At 42.5% G+C, this 22847-nt stretch overlaps 1 protein-coding gene across 2 annotated transcripts in view; it reads right to left on the reverse strand.

Annotated features, from left to right (window-relative positions):
- Nucleotides 1–18369, reverse strand: part of GRIA3 (glutamate ionotropic receptor AMPA type subunit 3) — a 223249-nt gene extending 204880 nt beyond the window's left edge. For both annotated transcript variants that reach the window (XM_077825727.1, XM_077825726.1), the window contains exons 1-2: nt 18279–18369; nt 17043–17201 (exon numbers count right to left, since the gene is read on the reverse strand). In XM_077825727.1, the coding sequence (XP_077681853.1) occupies nt 17043–17201; nt 18279–18369 (250 nt within the window). The remainder of the gene's footprint in view (nt 1–17042; nt 17202–18278) is intronic.
- Between the last annotated feature and the right edge of the window lie 4478 nt (nt 18370–22847).

Here is a 22847-nt window from a genome sequence, read left to right on the forward strand (position 1 = left end):
TGGGGGAGCTTGATGAGGCCAGCACCAAAGGGGGAAAGTGGATGGCATTTATCTAGAGCATATATGGTGATATTCTGCTCTCAATTTCACCAGTTTAAATTTGGAATAACTATTGTAGTCCATGGAGTTACTCCAGATCTATACTAGCAAGTAATGGTAGAACTAAGAAACCCTTAGCACACTTTAATTTATTTCTGGCCACCCACATTTTAATTACCCTAGTAGAAGACAATGGGAATTATAAAGCAAAGCACATATACATTTTACTCTTTAATTTAACGAGCATAGTTAAGTACAAATATGAATCAATCATATATATAGCATCAGTGAAAGGACACATCATTTAAGTCAGACATTGGCTTCTCATTCGATGTATTTGTTAACGTTCTGATTTAGAACAACAGATTGCTGCAGTAAGGGTACTGAAGCAGCAGCCAAAGAGCCATCTGCTGAGCATCTCTCGGGTGAATTCAATACCAGAAGAAGTAGGTGACTGAAGAACCCAAGCAATGGGGATACACACCATTAACTAAGTGACAGAATGAAGGATTGAAAACTTTCTAGGGTCACTGTAGAGAAAACACAAATTATAGTAATTTTTTACTGAAAATCAGAAAGATGAAAGTATGAGCTATAAGCCCAGAAGATTGCTACTGTATGCACTATACATGGATTTTGCTTCTTGCTTTTGTCTTTCTTTCAACACACATGATGGTTGTAACCTGGACTGAAAGGCACATATATGTCTTTATCTTATAATGGAGCCTTTACTAATTTAATAAAACTGAATTTCTTTAGCATGTATAGCAAACAGTTGTTCATACCAGTTAGCGCTCATTGGGGTTTTATCATATGAGGTCATTTCAGGCAAAATTTCTTAACTGGCTGACTTTATTGAAGGCATTATAGTAATCTCCTGAGTCTACTTTAGCAATACCCCATTATACTTTCCTTTAAGTAACTTACTGTACTCAAAGTATGAAATGTTTTAAAATGTAACCTACACTAAAAAAGTATTAAGGTGAAGTCTCTGTATTTATAGCATACAAGGAAGGCATAATTCAGTGTATCACTTCACATCCCAGCTGTCATCAGAGACACAACCTTTTCATAATACATGTATTGTATGTGTGCCAGTGAGAGATGAATAGTCCTGTAAATAATCAATACAGTTCATTCAAACAACTGGAAATAGCATTTCAGACAATGGGCAATTTCATCAGTTTCACTGGGCTGTCCACAAATAAACAGCTTGAGATGATGGAATGACCTCCATGGTTATTTGTAAATAAAGTTAATCTTACTAGGTGTTTTTTGTTGGGGTCACCATCAAGGACAATAGAAATCTAATTTTGGTGCAAAAAATCACTGGGAGGCAAGTCAGATTCCGAGAATCTAAAGAACTGTTGAAGAATTATTTTTATTTTTAATTTGGCTTCTCCTGACCCTCATATTTCAATACATGATCATTTATAAACATATGGGGGATCTTTCATGTACTGTAATAGAGATGAAACCTCTCAAGGAAGCGTCAACGTTATGGGAAAAAAGATCATATGGTCTCAGGGTTTGGCAATAGACTCAAAAGTCATATTAACTGAAAGCTTCATTTAGTGACCTGAGTGGGCGTGGGCCTGGGATAACTGAAAACCTGGATAAATTTATGGGTTGGCACCAAAATTCACATTCTGAACTATTTAAATGTTAAATCCAGCAGCTTCAGATGGAGTTTCTCTTTGAGCTTTTGGGTTTGTTCAAATCAGAGAATCAGATTGCAATGCAGGTTGAAGGGTTGGAGGTGAACCCAGGCAGATATGAAACAAAGGCAATGCTCACAATCCCTGTGAAGTGGAATAGCTCTATTTGTGAAAGTTCTGTATGCTCCTGTCCACTGACAGCAAGGGAGAGGAACTGGGCTTCAGAGAGCTGACAGAAAACAAACCAAACCAAAAGAGCTCTATGGCATTCAACAACATAGCTTCAGTTCCCATAGAAAACTGCCCCAAATCCATGAGACTTGGAATCTGTGGCTTGATCTGATCCAGGATTTCCAAAAATGCTTTCTCCCCCTGCAGAAAAATATATGATCTGATCTTCTCTCATTTCCCTCACACATGGCTGTTTTTTAATTGAGTTTGGGAGGGGGGAAAAAATCACAACAGCCCTGGTGTGGGATCCCCAAGGAACAGAAAAGCTATCAGAGCTGTTCCAAGGAGCTTGTTGCTTCTAGGAGGGACTTTTGCTGCCATGAGACATGACTGCAGAGGATTGCAGCACAGGATTGCAGCAGCCTTTTCCCCCAAGCAGATGCCCAGGGTATGGGAGCCAAGGTCCTTGTCACCACAAATGCCTCTATGCAGAGTGCAGCACTCAATAGAAACTCTATAAGGTGAACCTTGTAAAAGATTCCTGGGCCCTCTGAGCAAATTTTACTGCAGGCAGCTGTGATATAAATCTTTATTATTACATTGAACAACCTTCTATGCTGCCTGTCAAGTTTGATAGAAAAGTCACAAAATTCTGTAAGTCGCACCATAGGAATCTAACCCATTAGCTGACAACACTATAAATAATTATCACTGATACCTTCACTTTTAAAGACTGTTGCTAATGTTCAAGTATTCAGATGTTGGCAATCAAAGTGATGTTTCACTACCAGCATCATCAAAACGCCCAGCCTTACCTGTACAGAATATGTCAAACCACAATGAGTGCTTCCACCCATAACGGAAAAGCACATCAGCTGGCTGTCTCGGACGTCGTGATCAATAGTGAAGAGGTTAACAGTGTTAACTCCTAAGTGATCATAATTAGGTTTTAAAGAAAAACAAACTCTCCAAAATGAATAGAGGAAATGCATACCCCTCTTGGTGCTATTGCCTCAGTGTCGCTGGGGACTCAGATTGCAAAGATAACTTCACCAGGCAATCAGAAAGACTACAACTGTTCTAAAATGAAAGCTTGGATTAAACTTTTAAAGGCTGCAGTATCTGCAGAAAATTCACAGGGAGACCCTAAATCCTTGAGCATTAGTATATTCTACACGCTGGCAGATTTTTTATTGTTTTATATTTGTTTCAATATTACTGCTCTTTTTCCTAGCCAGTACTAAATTGAGGATTATCCCCCTGTACAATAGACACTGTAATCATTACACCACAACATTGCTTACTTCCCCCATTGATTAGCTTTAAACTACACTGTAACTGAACACAACCACAAAAAACAAATTGTGGCACAAGAAATTGGCAATGAGGAACATAAAGCCTTTCAACTGTAGGTAACCAGTTAGAAAGCAGTGCAGATTGGTAGTAACCAACAGTTCATTTGGTGGGTGCTGAAATGAGCATTTCTTAAAGGAAAACAGTCCATTGTGACAAAAACCACACCCCTACAATTGGCCCTAATTGACCCCTTTGTTGGCTGTCACAGCAGAGAAGCCAGTCAGCAGAGAATGAACCATAGGCAGAACAAAGCCACAGAGAATCCTGATTATCCAATAGTTTTGATAATAATACTTCACACTTCTATAGCATCTTTCATTCAGAATTGAGACTGGCAGGACAGCACTGGGGAAACTTACACTGCTACTGCCTTTCATAGAATCATAGAATATCAGGGTGGGAAGGGACCTCAGGAGATCATCTTGTCCAACCCCCTGCTCAAAGCAGGACCAATCCCCAATTTTTGCCCCAGATCCCTCAATGGCCCTCTCAAGGATTGAACTCACACTACTGGGTTTAGCAGGCTAATGCTCAAACCACTGAGCTATCCCTCCGCCCTGAAAAAAAGTCCTGTACCTGTTTTTAGGAAGAGGACTCTAGTCTCCAGGATGATCAGTCAGACGCTTTTTACAAGTGCTAAATTCACTAATAATATATATTTCATAGTCCAACAAGGTTTCTGAGAACCCGAAAGGATTATCTCCAGATTTTACATGAAAGGTCAATTAATGAACAATCAATAAAATACATAAAATGTTTTTAACTGCCCAAAGAATTTTCGCACCTTAAAGAAAACCATATGTTAATTTTACTGTAACATTCTGATATATATCTGAAGAGAGGCTCAAACACCATCCACCAACTCACCTCAGCATCCAAGATACAAATACACACAATTTAAACACCACACAGTAAAAAGAAGGAATCAAAATGAATGAAGTTTGCAACCTTGTCCAGAAGGCTGTCACACGTGTTCAAGTGAAGATATTGGACAAGACACCCCATACCAGAGTAAAAGACTCTAGAATCAATGAATAAAATAATTCTCATTGACCTGGGGAATCTGCGACACAACTGGGAAAGTGTAAAACATTTTCCAGCAAAGCCTGCACTTTGGGAATTTAGTAAATCTGTATTAACAACAATTTACAATCGATAATAATAATTATTTTTTTAATAACAAAGATCTCAACCTTTTGTTTTTATAGGTTAACTAACTGGCACACAAAGTATGGAGCTGACCTTTCAGTCCTTTCTCAGACAAAACACATTTTAAACATCAAGATTGGGCCCTACAGTGTACATAGAGATCACTTCACTCATCACTGAAATGCAGACACTGCTGGTGTGAAACAGCAGCGGTTAGCAGAGCAGAGCAACATGAGTTTAAGACAGGAAGTACAGAATCACATATCTAATGAAACTTCAAGGGGATGTTTTCCAAATTAGAATTTGACCGGGATGCCAGGGTTAGCTCCACTACTCATGAAAAATACCATGGGATGTTTACAACTGGCCAAGTGCCAGCTTTGTGTTTCACCCAAAGGACAGCACATTTGGCAGGCAGGGTCCACTCTTGTATTGGCTCTGTACAGACTCTGAGGGAAAAGTGCCATCTTCTTAAATTCCAACATCACTTTACCCAGGCAAGTAAGTGACACAATGGGTAAAATCTTGACTCCTACTGAAGTAAGTGGCAAAACTCCCATTGATTTCACTGGAGCCGGGGTTGCACCCAACCTCTCTATTCATTAAGGAAGGGTTGCAAAATCCATCAATGGAAACAGAGACAGAAAATAAAAGTGGGGAAAGGGATATAGCTGACTGGAAAAAGTAGTAACATGACTGGAAGAAATGGAAAATGGACATGGAGACTGCGTACATGAATCTGGCTAAAAGCAAAGTCAGCATCTTGCATCTGAGGTACTTTGTTTTGTTTCAGTATGATTTTTTTCCTTGTCAGGTTCTGTACAACACTGTCTATTACACATACTTCTGAGATACCTGGTATTGTTTATAAAGAGACACTCCTCACTACAGAACTTGAACATTTTGTGAAGTTCCAAAAGACAAGTAAGTGTTACATTACAGAGTAGGTAATTCTGAGCTCACACTGGATTTATATCAGCTTATATATTGACTTCAGTGGAGTTATGTCTGATTTACACTGGTGTAAAGGAGCTCAGAATCAGGCCCAGTATATCCAGGTCCTATGATATCTTGATGGCCAATGCTTTTCTTATAAGATCTGGATAGACCAATTTTTTCAAAAGTGGAGCAGTGAAGTACAAAGACATTTAGATCCCATCAATCATCTTGAATAAGTTGGTTTGCATCATTGCACGTGATTTTTCTTGTGTTACATAGCAGGATAGTGCACTAGGCAGTGAGGCATACCTGATGAATATGAATGTCCATTTTTTATCAGAACATTATCACGCCTGCTAATAAGTATGCTAGGCTCCTCACAGAAAAGACAGGTCCCTGCCCCAAAGAGAGAACAATCTAAACAACAGAAAGCAAACGAAGCAACCTTCAGACAAAGTTGTTGTTTTTTACTTTACCCATACTGCTTTGCAGGTATGTTCTAGCTGCAGTAAAATTATGCAGTCTCTCCTCTTTTGGCAGTGACGGTGTATTTGGCACGATCCATATGACAGAGAGCACACTACACCGGCTTTTCAAAGACTACTTGGCTTGCTTCAGTGTACCATTCAAAATGTTGCCTTTGATGTATTAAGCCCTATATGATTTGGGAACTAGCTATGTAAAGGATTGTCTTTCTCCTCATGTGCCATTGCAATGGCAAAGATCAGCTGTGACACGCTTGCTGGCAGTTCCCAGATTTGCACAGCTGGAGCCTGGAAGTAGGGTGTTCTTGGCAGAGAGCCCTTGGGCTCTGGAATTCACTCCCTTTCCATTTGCCCAACAAAGCCCGAGTTTGTTGACAAAGTGAAGCCCATCTGTCTCTTCAGGCCTTAGCCTAAGGTGCTGTGATAGTGGGATGTGGGTGGAGCTCTTTTCTGGTGTGAGAATGGTTTTCACATGAAGCCTGTTAATAAATAATATATCCTATTTTGGTGGCTGTAAATGTCTACAGACGATTGTGTGGGCAGGTGTGCTTTTTAAATTTAAAAAAATACAGAAATACACATGCACACTAGTGAAAAGTACAGAGCTTTTTCCAAAACCTTGCAAGTTGTCTTATGTCTGCCATCCACTGTGAATCATTACCAACTACATGTCTCTATAGAATCAGGCTACATGAAGTTCAGGGCCCTGTTCTCCCATTGCAGGGTATGAATTACTCTGATGAAGTAATGCTGCTGTCAAGGATAAGGTCACAGCCATCTAAGACACTCAAGTCAATACATATTAGGATTATCATTATCTGTATCTGTTAATAGTTAGGAGCTTAGCATGGGCATGCTCTAAGGGAAGGAACCAGAAGAAAACAGGGGTAGCTGGAATAGGGCTGCCATGTCCACTTTCTCCCTGTGACATTATTTCATTGCTCATCAGGTTAGAGATCATACATTCATTTATATTTAGCTAAAACACCTACTACATTTTGCAAAGAGGTTCGCTTACTGCAAGAGAGCCCCCTCGTGCCTGGTGCCCCCTTCCGTTGGTTACTCATGCTTTGACCCCTCTCGCTCTCATCATGATTTGGGATACTCCCTCATCATGACTTGGCCCTCTGGCCAGATCACTATATAGTCCTTCCCTTCTGGGGTAACAAAGTTCCACAAATAACAGTCCAATGCCCTTGGAACCCCAACTCTGGACCCTATGGTCTTCAACCCCAGTTCCGAGCCCCATGGTCCATGCACCCCCTTGGCTTAAGGCTTTGAATGTCTTTATCCCCTTACATCAGGGGGCTTTATGTCAGGTTCCTAGAGGCTGATGGGGAACCCAAGCCCATCCTCTACTCTGGGTTCCAGCCTAGGGACCCTGTAGCTGGCAGCCAAGGTCTGCTCCCTCAGATTCATTGCAGACTCCCTGGGCGGCTTCCTACTTGTTTTATTGCCCAGAGAGTGACGGCAGACTCTCTCCCTGCAGCCCCTTTTAGCTGCAAATTTCCTGGCTTTATAATTACCACCCAGCCTTTCCCCAGCCCGGCTTCATTATCAATTAAGCCCCCCCACCCCACCCCATCCCCCTCATTAGTACTGCCAGGTATGTTAATTGACCACTAAGGCTCACATTAACCCATTCAGGGCCTATCTGGAGTACACACACTCTTAGCCTTGCTACAAATAATACACAACATAAAGAAACATCTTTAGAATGGACATAAAAAAGAAAGAAGGAATTATGTTGAGGGCCCAATCCTGTATCTTTTACCCAGGCACAACACCTTGTGCCATCGATGCTCTGCTTGCAGGATTGAGGCTAAAACACTTTAATGAAAAGAAAAACCCCACACCAAAGTATATTAAACTTATAAGGCAATTTAGAATCTCTCACCCTCAGCTCCATATCCGTTTCAGTTAGTCCAGATTCAGTGCAAAGCTGGACATCAGACTGGTAGTTCACAAACAGAGGAATGCAGCTGAATACCTTTTGTCTAACTATTGGAAGACAACAAATGCTTATGAACCTGAGCTCTGTGACCACTGTGCCTCATTAGAATTTGAACATAGATACATCAATTGAGATGTCCCACATGTTTATGAAAACTAATTTCACAAACTACCATGGTGTAGGCAGCCCAGGGAAAGTTCACCAGCTGGAAAAAATAAATAAATAACTTCCTAAAAAATGGAACACTATAATTTGTATCATGGTTACAAAGACAAACAAAGAGCCATGCCATGATCTGCCACTGTGGAATTCTTCACACTCTCTTGGTCAGTCATTTGACAAACCATTAGCCTCAGCATAAAAATACAAATTAAAAAGCACCAGCCCTGCAAGTTGCTGAGTGCCATCAACTCCCTTCTTGGCTTCACCACTGACATCAAGGGGAGTTATGTTGAAGCCTTTCAGGATTGGGATCTGGATTTTCATTTCAATTTTTCAGCATTGTTTAACCAATATTATTTTCATTGGGCTGATGCTTCATCACTGAGGTCACTAGGAATTGTGCCACTGACATTACTGACAGCAGCACTGAGGAATACATTTGTGAACTTTCACTGCATCTTGACTTTCCAGTTATTACTCCTCAGAAGAAGCTTGCGGTTCAACTTAGCAGCCTCCTGTTAGGGCAAAAGGTGAACTGACCATGACCACTAGTGGCTCAGAACACCTCAATGTAGCTGCTATTGCTGGTAGCTGGCAGAGGCTCTGCACCCTATTTTGAGGGTCATTTCCCCCAGAGATCAACATTAGAATTACACAGCAACCCAAGGCTGCCTTCTCGCCTGGGTTGTATTGCAAACTCTGTGCAACATCACAGGGTGTCCCAAAGCATCACTAGTGTTCAGACACAAGAGCCATCGTACTTTCCTCTGGCTGACATCTGCAAATAGAAGTCAGCCAAGGAAATGAAAGGAGGCAACAAGCCCCAAACATTTGCTGTACCAGGTGTCCTGCCAAAACCAGCAACGGTGGGATTCTGATGGGGGCAAGCCCATAGCACCATCAACAGAGAAGAACAGGGGAAGCCAGCAGCCAGCCATGTCTCCAATAGAGAAATTTCTCCTCCCACCACTCATGGAAGTATGACTATGTCTACACTATACCACTGGCAGGGGACTGCAGTGTATGCATAGCTAGACACTATGCTGAGAAGCACACCATGCCCACACAGCAGTGTGCAGCTACAGGTATCAGGGAAAGGTTCTGGCAGAGGGGGTCAGTGGGAAATGACTTCAGCAGCTGTCCATCGCTGGAGGCTTTTAGTGTGCCAAAGGAAGTATCTAGCAGGGTGGAGGCAGCAGGGAAAGGCAGAGCCAGAGACTTTCCCTGTTGCTGGAGTCTGCTGAAGGCTAAACACATCCTTGCAGATGGCAGGGCACAGCTTGGGCAAGTAGAATGCCGTGCATGGTAATGTACTCGAGTAAATACCCACACCTTTCAGGCAGCTTTACGCTATTGGCTAAGCCATGCCTCCCCATCAACACTGCTATTTTTACCTGTGCTAGGGGGACTATGCGTGTCTACACTAAATGCCGCCCAAAGGGTGCAGTATCGCTGCACCCTATATGGAGCGCGGATCTCCTCCCACGTCCTCTCACAGCCTATGCAAGTGCTGTAGTAATGTGGACCAGACCTGGAATACAGAGCTGTAGCAAGTGGGAAGTGAGGAACTCATTAATATGAGTTCTCCTCCCTGCTTTGCAAATTCCAGGTGTGGAAGTGGGTATTTTTCCTTTGTGGCTCTCTGCAGTGACAGGTGGCCTGCTGTACAGCTAGAACACGTGTTCTGGGACTGTCAGAAGGCTGTGGACTATTCTTCTGGAGAGGACACAACATTAATAAGCACAACATTCGTTTTATTTTGTCAAGCTTGAGGATGGGTGGTGGGGGGGAGGGTTGGGATGCTGATTAAGATGTAAAATGTACTTTTACCCAGTGCTTTCAAAGTATTTTACAATCAAACATTGCTTCAGCCTTGTAATATCTATTTGATGCAGGGAAATCTGATTCTTCCTGTCTTAGAGATGGCAAAAGTGAGGCTCTGAGTGCCTAACTGACTTACCCAAAGTCACACTGAGTCAGTGCAAGAGCCAAGCCTAGAACCCCTGACTCCTGAAGTCAAGTGCCTTACTGGTGCCACCGAGCCATACCATATCTTTACAGAAGTTCTGCTTTTTAAGCCACACACTGGATGCTCATGTATGAAAAGTTATTGATAATGAAATTAAGAACTAAAACAATTTCTCAAGTTAAGATAGGAAATATCGGACTGAACACAATGAAAGAAGATCATATACACACGTTCAGACAGTGCTACATAGGAATGGACACACATTTCATGCATTAAGCGGGTTCAATTTTTTTAATGTAATTCTTTTTCCATGACAGAAAAAGGGGTTGAGAGGGTGGAGCTACAATGCAGCTCTACCTTTAAAAAAATTCTCATTTGGAATTCATGTGGGTAGGTTCTACAGCACCTAAGCAAATTCTGATTATAATACGAGATGCTCCAAAAGTAACCCCATGATGTACAAGTGAAAGTGATCAAACTGTGTATATATAAATATAAATAAAGACACCTTTCAGCATATCTACATGTTCAAAGTAATTAACTACCAGTGATCAGAGAGGTCACTCCACTCTAGCAAGAGGCTGTTCACACGGGCTATTTTCCAACACAAAGTGAAATTCACCCTTTGCTCAAGTGTCTGTGCAAGGTCCTTTGCAACACAGTGCCCCTCTGTAAGAGAACTTGCACATGGGGGTCCCTGTACCTTCTGCATGCTGGGGATGGTGAGCTATGCACTGGCTCTGACTACGTTAGCAAGGAAGGAAATGTTAAGGGTTGAAGAAGAGGGTTATGAGGCTCCAACAGCTGGGAACCCAGAGTAAGGGGGAGAGAGTCCGTGGCTGCCGTTTCAGTAAACGGGCTTCAGAAACAGCCATCAAGGGCTGCCCTGTCCCCAGACTGAGCTGAGGATGGATTCATTGACCTTCTCTTTCTCTCCCTCACCCCCCCACACACGCGCTTCCTTTCAACATTAAAAGCCAATTTCCCTGTTCACTCTAGCTTTCTGTGGGAAGGAAAGGGGAGTAGTTTCAGCCTTAATGACTAATTTATGAGAGATTAACCAAAAAAGGCACAGACTTTCTTTGAAAATGTTATCTCCAAGCGCATAACGATACATGTTCCACCCACAACTTTGTTGGTGTAGGACAGATTCCTAGAAACTATAGAAACTTCAGAACATGGACTACCAGTTTGCGATCCCTGTAACATACATTATTACAGTGCTTTCAGCCTTCTTAACAAGATGTTCTTTGAATGTCTATATTGTTAAATAACTAAATTCAAAGGTTGAAGGGAAAATTCATAGTTTAAGTTTTAGATTTCTATATCATAAGGCAAAGATGCCGTAACATTTTGAAGACAAACAGGAATAATGTTAAGCACCCAGCATTTCTGCATGACATTTAGGGACAGCTGCAGCCTCCTGTACATATAAAACATGTACACATAGGAAAGAGAAAAAAATCCTCCTGGTGCGTGAAAGTTGGAGACTGCTTTAGTACATTGTCATGTAAAGTTTTACTAAGACAGATAGTCTAAACTATAACATAAATATCTAAATATGAAGCCAAAATATCTTATGTTAAATGCACCAGAAATACTTTTCAAAGATATTGGTCTGTTTGACTCTCGACTGAACTAAGTAGAAAACAAAAACGTTGCAACTTCAAAATAAATCATTCGGCTATATTGATAACACAAGACTAGGACTTGAAAAGAGTCTTAACTAAATTTGTATTCCATGAACGAGTGATGGCAAAGTGTGCATTTTAAACTCTTTCAGTGGGAAAAACATACAATTGCTGGATTGTGCTGATAAAGACTCATTAAAGTTACACGTAAAATTAGCACTTTCTCCCACTCTTGCTTTCTCATCTTCTTTCATGACAACCCAACACTTGGCATAGCCTCCACTTCCCAGTCACTAAGGGCCTAATCCAATGTCTGATGAACTCAGTGGAAAAAACCACTGATTTCAATTATCGGGGGTAGCCGTGTTAGTCTGTATCCACAAAAACAACAAGGAGTCTGGTGGCACCTTAAAGACTAACAGATTTATTTGGGCATAAGCTTTCGTGGGTAAAAAACCCACTTCTTCAGACTGTACTCCTTGTTGTTTTTACTGATTTCAATGTTTATTGGATCAAGTCCCAAGTGCTCTACCCTTTACGAATCTGTTTTAGCACACCCACTCACCAACGCTTATCTCCCAATCAGGGTGTCTCCATAGTCTCTTGGAGATGAACTGCTGTCCACTGTTTCAAAATTGTCATAGATTTGGCTTGACCCTACAGCTCACTGTTTCATGTGACTAGTCCCACTGGAGTAATGAAGACCATTCACGTGGGCCTTTGTTCGCAGTCCAATAAAAGGAAATGCATGTGCAGATTTCTACCCCTGCACAAATTCTGGTTGAAAATTAACTGATGTTAGGGGGACTGTGTGTGGTGTCTTAGATTGTACGTTTGCTTCTTTGCTTGCTTTGTAAAGCACTATGCATACTTATGGAGCTTTATCAATATGTATTCATTCATATTGGACTTTCCCCCCCTTCTGTACTAAATCAACTGAATAAATCATAGCATCTGAAAAGGGAGAAGGAACTTTGTCATTGAAGTTTTTCAATTTAATTTCAAAATCGAATCTTATTTTAAAATATCACAGTTCTTTGCTGGCAACAAAATCACCATAAGGTTAATCACAAACTCTCTTCCATTAAATGGTTACAACTTCTAGTGCAAACACAACTTTTTCTATAGTCCCATATGCCCAAAGACACAGAAATTTTAACATCAGCTCTTTTAATTTTTAACAATTGAATGAACATGGGATTTTTTGTTTTAAACAGAGCACTAAATAAAATGATTCCTAATTATGGAATATCCATAGTATTAAAGCTATTTGCTAATCTGTTAGGAACAGAATGATTTTGAAAGCACATTTTAAAGTGTTGTATTAAGAATTTAACACTGACACAACCCTCATTCCATTCCCCACGCAGGCTAGTAAGAGATTTAATCTGCAGTCTTTACTCAGGCTAAGCCCACCCGCATCAGGCCCAAAGTTCGCAAGAATTTTACAGACACGTTTAAGTCTTTGGCAGCAGGGATCTGACCACTTTGAGCATCAGTGTCCTTTGCCAGCTGGTCAAAGAGAGCACAGATGCGAGGAAAGCAAATTGTCTGCCCACTGGCAAAAAAATACTGAGCAGCAGCAAACAAGAAAGTGTGTGTGTGTGTGTGTGTTGGAATAAATAAAATTAAATAGGAAATGTTTCTTGTTACATTCTTTGCAGTATCTATTTCTACAACGTTATTGCAGCAACAAAAAGCAACTGTTCCTTCTCTAAAATCCTGTCAGACTGAATTTTAAAGATTAATTACCAAGAACATAAGTACAACGAATAACAATATTCAAATAAAGCTACAAATGTTACTCCTTAAGAAAGTACCCAAACAAATAGTTCAATGGATCTTGGCAAATTAGGATAATTAGGTAATTATCCTCTCTCCCTTTGGTTAGTTAAAGAAGAAATGCCTGTGGAAAGGACACTAAACATCAGAATTTGTTATAATATAAAAGGAACCTTGTGGGTTAGCAGATATGAGAAATGAGTTAGAAAAATCGATGGGACAGGAATTTGCAGCTCATGGGTTGGATTGAGCTGGGAGAGGGAGTCTGTGTGTAGATTAATTAAATTCTGCAATCAAAGTCTTTTTCTCCTCTTACATATCCCACCATCACTATTACATGATCAACAGATTTTTATTAAAGGTAATGCTTTCCCTTGCAAAATTCCACCGTGAATAACCTTAAGGTTGGATTTACTTTTCTAAATACTTCTTGCAAACGGTATGTAATCCAAGAGCACATTTGTTGGCTGTAAAGGTGTACAACAGCAATTTTTGCAATGACAGTGCAGAGAGGGAATATGAGATCTGTGTGCTAATGAGCTGACACTGCAGAGGCTAGAGCAATGTATTGTAGTGCACTACAAGTGCAGAGCGGACAGACATAGGCGGGTTATTTCTAGGGAATGTGATCTACAGAACCTTAAGCATAATTCGACATTAATGCTAACATACTCCATCAGAGATTATAATATAAACCTGAAACGTGCTTCAGTGATGAAGTTATTATACATTTAAGCTGTTACATTCAAATTATTTTGACAAAGACTACTCACTCCCTTTGTGAGAAATTTTGAAGAAAAGATCTAATGTCTGTGTTTTACCTCCTTTTTATTTATATACAGCTCCAGTTACTTTTTCCCCTGGTGTTTTCTCTGCAGATGGATGGGTGCATATTTTAAAATATGTAATAAATCAGCAAAACTTCACCAATAAACTTTAATTCAGCTTTTTCAGGGAAAAATTGAATTCTTAGTTGAGTGCTTTCTCTCTCTCTCTCTCTCTGCAGATATCATAACTCTAAATAAACAGATGGATGGAAAGCTACTGTAGATATATCTGCTCAGTACTGAGAATGGGAGCAGGGTGTACAGAGACTATATAAGAAAACCAGATTATGCAGTATTTTAATTGAAGAGGGGCATTAGAGGGAGTTTGGGGCAGGGGTTTTCTTGCCCCTGAAGGAATTTTTCCCCCTCTTGGGATATTGCCAAATCACCCCTAGCAGAGGTGGCTTTTTATCTCGGTCTTGTGAAGATATTTAGAAGAGCCTTTTCTTTCTTCCTCTAGAATGCACCAGACTGCACCAAGTGGGATGTACAGTCTTATCAAAACATTTTTCGGAGTAGGATGCCCTCTTGTTTCACTCTCTCACTCACACGCCCCTACCTGCAAATACTTCCAATTCAAAACAGCAGGGTAATGGCATTTGATGGTTTATGGATATTGACTAAAACCCACATTATGCTTGGACTACATATGGGACAGTCACTGATTTCCCGCCCCCCAATTCCTTTCCATCAGCCCCTCACAGAGTCAGTCACAGTGATTCTTACTGGCGATGGGAATCAGTGGAGTCACTGCAGGTTTCTCGAATGTGGATCCTTGCCAATTGCAGATATCGATAAAAAGCGTGTGTAACAGCACTTGAGACAATTTATTCTTATTTTCAAGAGGAGTAAAAATGTTGAGAGAGGAACTTTCCTTCACTAATACACTGCCCCCTGAAATTACCCACTACTGCATTAGGAAACGACAAGCTGGTTGAGGATACTTAGGCCAAACAGTTTTACATGTGAGCCATGCAGTGTGAAGATCCATTAGTTCATCCTAGTACATTGGTATGTATGAGCATTCCGACTTTCAAAGATAATTGCTTGCAGATCTGAGAAGAAGGACAGCCCTTCTAGTTATTTATTTGTAACTGCAAGGATCCTATGTGTTCAGAAGGTAGGATTGTAAATATTCTTCTATCAGCATATGAGGTCAGTGGCATAGACAGACCCAAGGTCACCTTTTCATTTCCTTTCTTCTATTTATTTACCCTCATATGTTATTGTTCAATACACTGTAGAAGTTGATATTCCCTGGACTAAGGTGCTTCCAGGGATTTATCTTTTCCCAAATTTCACCACACGATATGTTCCCTGGAATATGCAGCACCATTTTCAGTTTGCTACAGAAAACCAACTCATAAAATTGCTAAATTACCATAATTTTCACATGCTAAACAACCCTCAGACATGGTTAGCTCTCAGAAAATTAGCAATGCGCTGACTAAATAATAAACTGACCATTGACAAAGGGAGCATGGCCCACTTATCTTAAGAGGAACCTATAGAAGTTTAAAAAACCCAATTTAATTATTAATCAGCATCGCTGTTTAATGTATTTAGTTTAAATCCATATAATTGATATTTAGGAAACTATATTTGAGATACAGCCTCTTGAAGGGATTACACTGATTAAGGATTAACAGCCAGATGTTTGTTGTAAGAGCTGTTGAGGCAGGATAGGATTAGTAAAATAAGATGCAAAGAACAGACATACTTTTTTGTGTCTTTTTTAACACATTACCAAATATTATAATTGGGTATCTTAGATTTTTAAGTCCTAATCCCAACCCCTTAAAAAAGGCTAACCCTGTACTATTAGGAAGGAGGCACATGGGGTATGTATTAGAATAGCAATCCACATTTTTCACAGCAATATCTTTACAGAATACTTTCGAACTGTCAAATTTCTGGCCAAATATTTCAAATCCAGAGGAAGTTAAATTATCTGGTCATCCAGTCTAACAAAATATGTACTTAAATTATAGTGATCTAGAGAGGAACTGTACAAAAATGATTATATCACAAAACAAAACATTAAACACTCTCTAAATTAGCAGTTCAAGATACGAGGTTTTAAACCTACCAATAACAATGTAGTACTGCATATTAGTACAATGCTTTCTTTTCAGAAAACTTTCCAAGTGTTAGGATCTGTATAACAACTTCATTCAGATATAACCACTGTTATGGGTAATTTAATAAGTCTTGCTAAATGCAGAACACACACCAAACTTTCAGGCAGGGATGTTGTTTCTAAACACACAGACACTCCTCTCCAGCCTCTAGTTTGCATTGATTGCTACTGGAGAATCAAATTATATGGAATTACTGCATGTGCAGAGCTATTTTTTGAAATGCCAAGTTTTCTCTTCCCTTTCCCACTTCCCTCAGCTCTAACAGCATTCATCAGTTTGCAGTCTCTTTGGTTTTGATCAGGACTTTCTCGGTCAGGAAAAAAAAAGGAGGATATTTTAGGGTAGGAGGAGGCCAGTAAGCCCATCTAGCTCTGTTTCCTCAAGGTCACTTGAAAATGGCTTTTTTTCATTTTTTATTCCTACATGGTGTTGCTTGTCAAATTATGCAATTATGCTTAACAATAAAGTAATATGTATCATCAGCAGGGGTTCACTAAACTAAGACTATAAATCTTGGCTTTATAAATAAGTCTAGCTGAAAACCATTAAAAAAATTTACATTTTTAAGGGGTGAAGAGAAGTGGTGATAAAACTTTCCCTAAGATATTATCCACCCATGTAATGCTGCAAACCCATTAAGCCTTTTGTCAGTACCACATTTGTTGCACTAGAGTACACGAAATATTAATTAGAGCTCCACTATGTTAGGGAGAATTTTTTAAAAAAATGCAGACAGGGACACCAGCATGCTAAATTACAGAAAAACAGCAGATACTTACAAGCATTAGTCACCGAAAAACTGTTGGAGGAGTCCAAATGGTCTACATGATAGTTCAAATGGAAGGGCTTTTCTGTGATATTTTGGTTTGTGTTGTATAACTGCACAGCAAATCGAAATGCACTGTGTTCCTGAACAGTATTTCTCATGAAAAGTCCACCTATGGTGAAAAAAAAAAACAAAAGGACAAAGATCTGAAAAGGATTCCTTAGAAATAGCAGGCGTAAGAAGCTACATTTACAGGCCATATGTAGCAGCAGTGAACACATGAAGCTAGAGAGGTGCATATAGTGCATATATTAAATCTGTACTCCAAAATTGTCAGCCTTGGGTGCCTAAAACTAGGCTCCTAAAGCCATATACAGGCATGTAAATAAAGAAGTGTCCTGCTTTTCAGAGGTGCTGAGCACCCCAAACTCCCACTGAAATCAAGGGGAGCTGCAGGTGTTCAGCAGCACCTTTGAAAATCAGGCCACTTTTGTTTAGGTCCCCAAATGTGGATTTGAGAGACTAAATGTGGGCATGCCCCCTCCCTGCTTTTCCCCTGTACAGTGTGCTGCTGTGGGGCACGATTTCCTACGAACATAGGTCAAATCTCCCTTTGGGAACAGAGGTGAACAAATAGGAAGAGTAATTCAGCATGGCTTGGAGTCTCTTAACCCCCAAGGCCCATAGGCAGGGAACTTTTTTCCTACAGCTAAATAATAACGAAAACTACGCTCATAAAGCTCCCCTCTTTGTGCCATTAGTAGGCAGGCGATTGATTATTTTCGTGATTCTGTTGCACTGCCCTGCTCTCCCACGCCCGGTGCCAGCCTAGGGCGCACACAGCTCCCTGCCTCTGCCGCTGGACAGGGCAAGGAAGTCCTTCCACGCCGCTGTTTCGTTCTGTTCAAAACAAGGCAAGTTGATCCTGGGAGGTTTTTACAATTTCAGAAGAAACCACGCTGGTGACTTCCAGGAATGCGCCCGATGGAAAGGAAAATACAATCTCCCACCTCCCTCCCCAAGTCCCTCTCTTCCTAAGACCACCAGCGATCTAGGAGAGCAATGCACCCGCCCCCTCCCCGTTTCATGCAAACAGCTGCCTTGCTTTAACCAGACCCCTGTCTCTTCCCCTATGGGGGGGGGGGTCTATGTTTAATGCCTCGAGGTGAGAGAGTTGCAGCTGAAAATGCAAAGGAGATGAAATAACTCGGCTCAGCTCAAGTTCCATTCCCGAAAAGATGGTGCTTACCTATGCTGATGGTGTTTGGAAATCCTCCCAAAGACTCCCCCAAAAGACCCGCCACCAAAAGCAGGAGAGTCTGAGGCACGGCTTGCCCCATTTTTCTTCAGCCCCTTCAATTCAGTTCCTAAAACGAAACTGACAGAACAGGCATGGGGCGCAACGGGAGAGGCGATGAATAAGAACAACGCTGGCGAGCAGGCGGCGGATGCTGCAAGCCCTCTCTTCTTCCTCTCCACCCCAGCCGGGAAGGGCTCCTGGACTGCGAGGCTGGGCTTGCGCCCCTGTCTCTCGCCCCCCGCGCAGACGCCCCCAAAAGCAGGGACTTCCTCCCCCCCCACCCCCCAAAGATGGTGGGCAGAGAAGAGGAAACGATCGCCCCCTTCCCCGTCGGAGAGGCTCCTCCAATTGGGCCGGGATGGGGGTTATTGATCAAACTTGATCTGACGTTGAATGCAAGCCGCACATCCTTCAAGTCCTCCCCGCAAACTGCAGCCCCCCCCCGCCCCCCAGCCTGCAAAGCCTCAGCAGCAGCCCAGCGATGCAATCAATAGGCACACACCAGCCTCACGTGGAGCAGCCTTTAAAGCTGCATTGCCCGTGTGTGTGTGTGTGTCTGGGAGACGAGGGGGAGGGGAGAAGGGGGGGGCAGGAAAGAGAGGGAGGGAGGGAGGAAGAGAGGGGAAAGGGGAGGAAGGAAGGAAGGAGGGAAGGAAGGAAGGAAGGATGAAGGGAGGACGGGGGACTGGAAAAGGAGAGAGCAGGGAGAGGCTGCTCGACCTAATCCGGGAGCAGCAGCAGCTGGTGCTGGTGCGGAACGCTCCCTGCGGAGCGCTGCCTGCCCCGGGGACCGAACAGTGGGTGCGGGGAATAGGAGGGGCAGGGCTGGGGAGGGGAAGGCAGCAGGGATGCGGGGGGGGGGAGGTTAAAGAAGACCCACTGGGATTGAGGGGGGAGGAGAAAAAGGAGACCCTTCAGGGGTAAGAGCGGATGGGGTGGGGGGAAGGGACTAGGCGGGGGGAGGGATCCACCAGATACGGTGGGGAGGGACATTCCCTAGGATTTGGGGGAAGGGGAGGGGGAGAGAAGCAGGGAGCCACCAGGGACCGTTCCTCTGCCCATCCCCATGGGCGAGGGTCTGAGTGGGGCACCCAGCTGGGTTTAAAGGGTGCTGAGTGGGGCCCCCCCAGGAAGGGGGGATAAAAGGAGAGGGTTGCCAAAGGGGAAGCTCCAGCTAGTGGTGAGGGAGGCAGGAGTGGAGGGCTGAGGAAAAGGGGAGAGCGGCAGAGACGAGGCCCTGTGTGGAGGAACCACCACAGACCAAGACGGTGGGGGAAGGAGATGGAAAGGAGGAAGAGAAGGGGAGAAAATGGCTTCTGAGAAGGGAAGCCCTGAGAGATTGAGGGGGTGAGGAGAGGCAGCGGGGCCTGGACGGATGAGGAGGGAGAGCCCCCAGTGACAGGGATTGGGCAGAGGGGGTGTTAACACTGGTGAAGGAGCCCTCCAAGAAGCGGTGTTGGAGCCATTGGAAGGGGAAGCATTTGTGACGAGGCGGGAGAGAGGGGGAACCACCAGGGACAGGAGGAAGATGGCAAAGAGAATCCAGCCCTGGAGAGAGGAAGGGATGAGGGGTCCCAGACTGGGAGCCTCTCCCTTTTTCCCGGGAAGGCTGCCTGTCTAGCACCTTGGCTCCTAGTTGGTCCGGCACATCTTTTTTTCCCCTCTTCCCTCCTCCCCCCACCCCCCCGCTGATGCATTTCTGTGGATTCCCTTGTTCATTCGCCTCTGGTGCTCTGCAAAATAAAAAAGCTCCTTGTGAATGATTGGCTCATCTTGCTCATGAGGAATATTAGGCCCTTTCAAACTGGGTCTCTAGAGAATTGGATCCCAATGCAGTTTTCATTGCTCTTACATTTACTTTGCCAGGAAAAGAAAGATCTCGAGATAGCCCTGAGCATACAAAATGTAGGTTGGCCTACATGATGGCCACAGGGGAATAGAGAGATAGGGTACAGATAGCAAAGTCATCCCATATGACGTGATGAGTACAGGTTATCACTGTAGGCTTAGACATGCACGTGGGGCTGTGACATTGCTATTGGAAAGCACAATTCTCGGAGGTGCAAATACTGCATTCCGCTCATGTTTATTAATGTCTCAGTATAAAGACAGCTCTTTTCTTTTCATGATGCTTTGAGGAAATGTTGGAAATGGAGATGGAAGAGAGCTACTAGTTACCTAGTCCATCCCTTAAGCCAGGGCAAGATTGTTCCCTATTTGATGCCTCCCCTTCTCTGATTCCGGCAGGACATCCTTCCTCGATCAACCTCTGTCTTTGTTTAGCTCAGAGTCTACTTCCTTTGGTCTATGTTCTCTGTTACAGGTTAGTATAGTTTGTCCTGTGTATTGTAATTAGCTGCGGCCTTATAGGGTATGTCTACATTGCAATTAAAGCCCCCGCTGGTCTGTGCCAGCTGACTCAGGCCCACAGGGTTTGGGCTAAGGGGCTGTCTAATTGCAGAGTACACGTTTGGGCTCGGGCTGGAGCCTATGCACTAGGACCTTGCAACAAGGGAGTGCGCGAAATACCCCCAATAGCAACTATGTGGGTGAAACCAGACAATCACTATGCTCTCAAATGAGCTCACAGGAAAATGATAAAAGACAAAAACACCCTATCACCTGTGGGCAAACACTTTTCACAAAGTGATCACTCTCTAGCTGAACTATCAGTCCACATCCTCGAAGGAAACCTGCACAACACTTCTGAAATACGAGTCCGGAGGCTTAACTATTTAACTTTGCTAGACACTAAAAATCACGGTCTTAATAATGACACTGGATTTATGGCTTATGACAACAATCTGTAACTCACTAAACCCCCTTTTTGTCCAATGGGCGTTAATGGGCCAGTTCACCTGGAATGGTCCCTTACAATATATGCTAACTACTTATGCTAAACTATCTCTTCAGCCTTCTATTTAGCTGTAACACTGAGTACCTTTCCCAGACCTGAAGAAGAGTTCTCTGTAGGTAGAAAGCTTGTCTCTCTCACCAACAGAAGTTGGTCTCATAAAAGATATTACCTCGCCTACCTTGTCTCTCTAATAGCCTGGGACCTACATGGATATAACACTGTATATTTTATAATCCAGTATTTCTCAACATTTTTCTGGTTGGAGCTCTCCTTCCTCTCTCCACTATATCAGACTCTGCCCCCATTTCCACTCTTGCCATGACACATTTGCCTTGGTCTCTTTCCCCACATCACCTCAGTTCTATCCCTCTTGGCTCTCCCTTCCTACAGCCCCACTTCCCTTTGTCTTGCCTCTGTTGCCACATTTTCTCTCTCTTCTGCCGGAGACTGAGTGCTGCCTGCCTTACACGCAGCCGGCAACACACAGGAAGAAATGCTGTTTAGTGCCATGGAGGTTAGGGCAGAGGAACAGAAAAAGCAGTCAGGGATGGAGGAGAGGTGGGAGAGCCCCACTGGTGTCCATTAGAGGCCAGAAGGATGGGTGCTCCATCATCAAAGGAATCTGGCACTCTGCTCATCCCCAAACTGGGGAATCTAGTTATAATCTTTCTAAAAATATCTTCTCTGTCCAAAGGTGTTAATGTATTTTTTTTCATTATCAGTCTTCCTGTAGCCCCTATCACCCAGGACTGCTGGCATTGTTATCAATCACTGTGCCTTTCTTTTGGAAGACAGGGACACAATATTTCTCATGGTGAAATGCGTAATAGCCTCCCTCTCGTTCCTGACCAGGATTTTGGACAACCCAAGAGACTACCTCCCAGATAATCCTTCAAGTTTTACATTAAACCTAGTCTGTCCTGGGACAGGTCTTTGGGAGTTCAGTTAGTTTTGTGTGAATATTTATATAATGCAAAAAGTTTATGTACTTCACTATGGAGTTTTAAGGAGTTCTAGGTCATACCATATTCTACCCAAACCTTACCTAACTAAATACAACTAGATTCTGCAGTGTGGTCAGAGCTGCAGTTTTTAGCAATTTGGGACACTGCGGAATTTTGAGCACTGTCTACCTGAAGTGGAGAAGTTAATGATTTATAATTAGATAAAATGTTCCAATTGTAACATCAAGTAATGGATTAGAAAAGGGCTGTGAAATTTGGGACACAACACACACATGGTGCTTTCTGACTGTCAGTGAGCTGTACTCATGACAATAATACAAAGTAATGACAAAATTCACAAAAGTGCAGAGGAGCTTGGGTGGTATCTGCTGGCATGAAACTCACCCTAAATGCACCAGGCTGACTTGATCCTTTTTGTAATTTCCATTTCTTAATTGCAAGGGAGAACTCCAGGCAGTGTAGTTCTAGCAGTTATTATGCTTCTCTTAACACAGTCCAATGCAGGCTATAGTTGCCAAGAAATGTACTGTCTATTGTGTCGTACTGCTTAATTTTTTATTTTTTTTTTACTACAAGAAGAACCTTTCAGCTAATCAGAATACAAAATTCTTCTAGCGATATTTCCTCATAAAATAGAGGAGACACAATTAACTGAACTTTATGTAAATGCCAGCATTTTGATTAGCTAACCTGATT

This window comes from Eretmochelys imbricata, chromosome 9, assembly GCF_965152235.1.
Source record: "Eretmochelys imbricata isolate rEreImb1 chromosome 9, rEreImb1.hap1, whole genome shotgun sequence".
NCBI lineage: Eukaryota > Metazoa > Chordata > Testudines > Cheloniidae > Eretmochelys > Eretmochelys imbricata.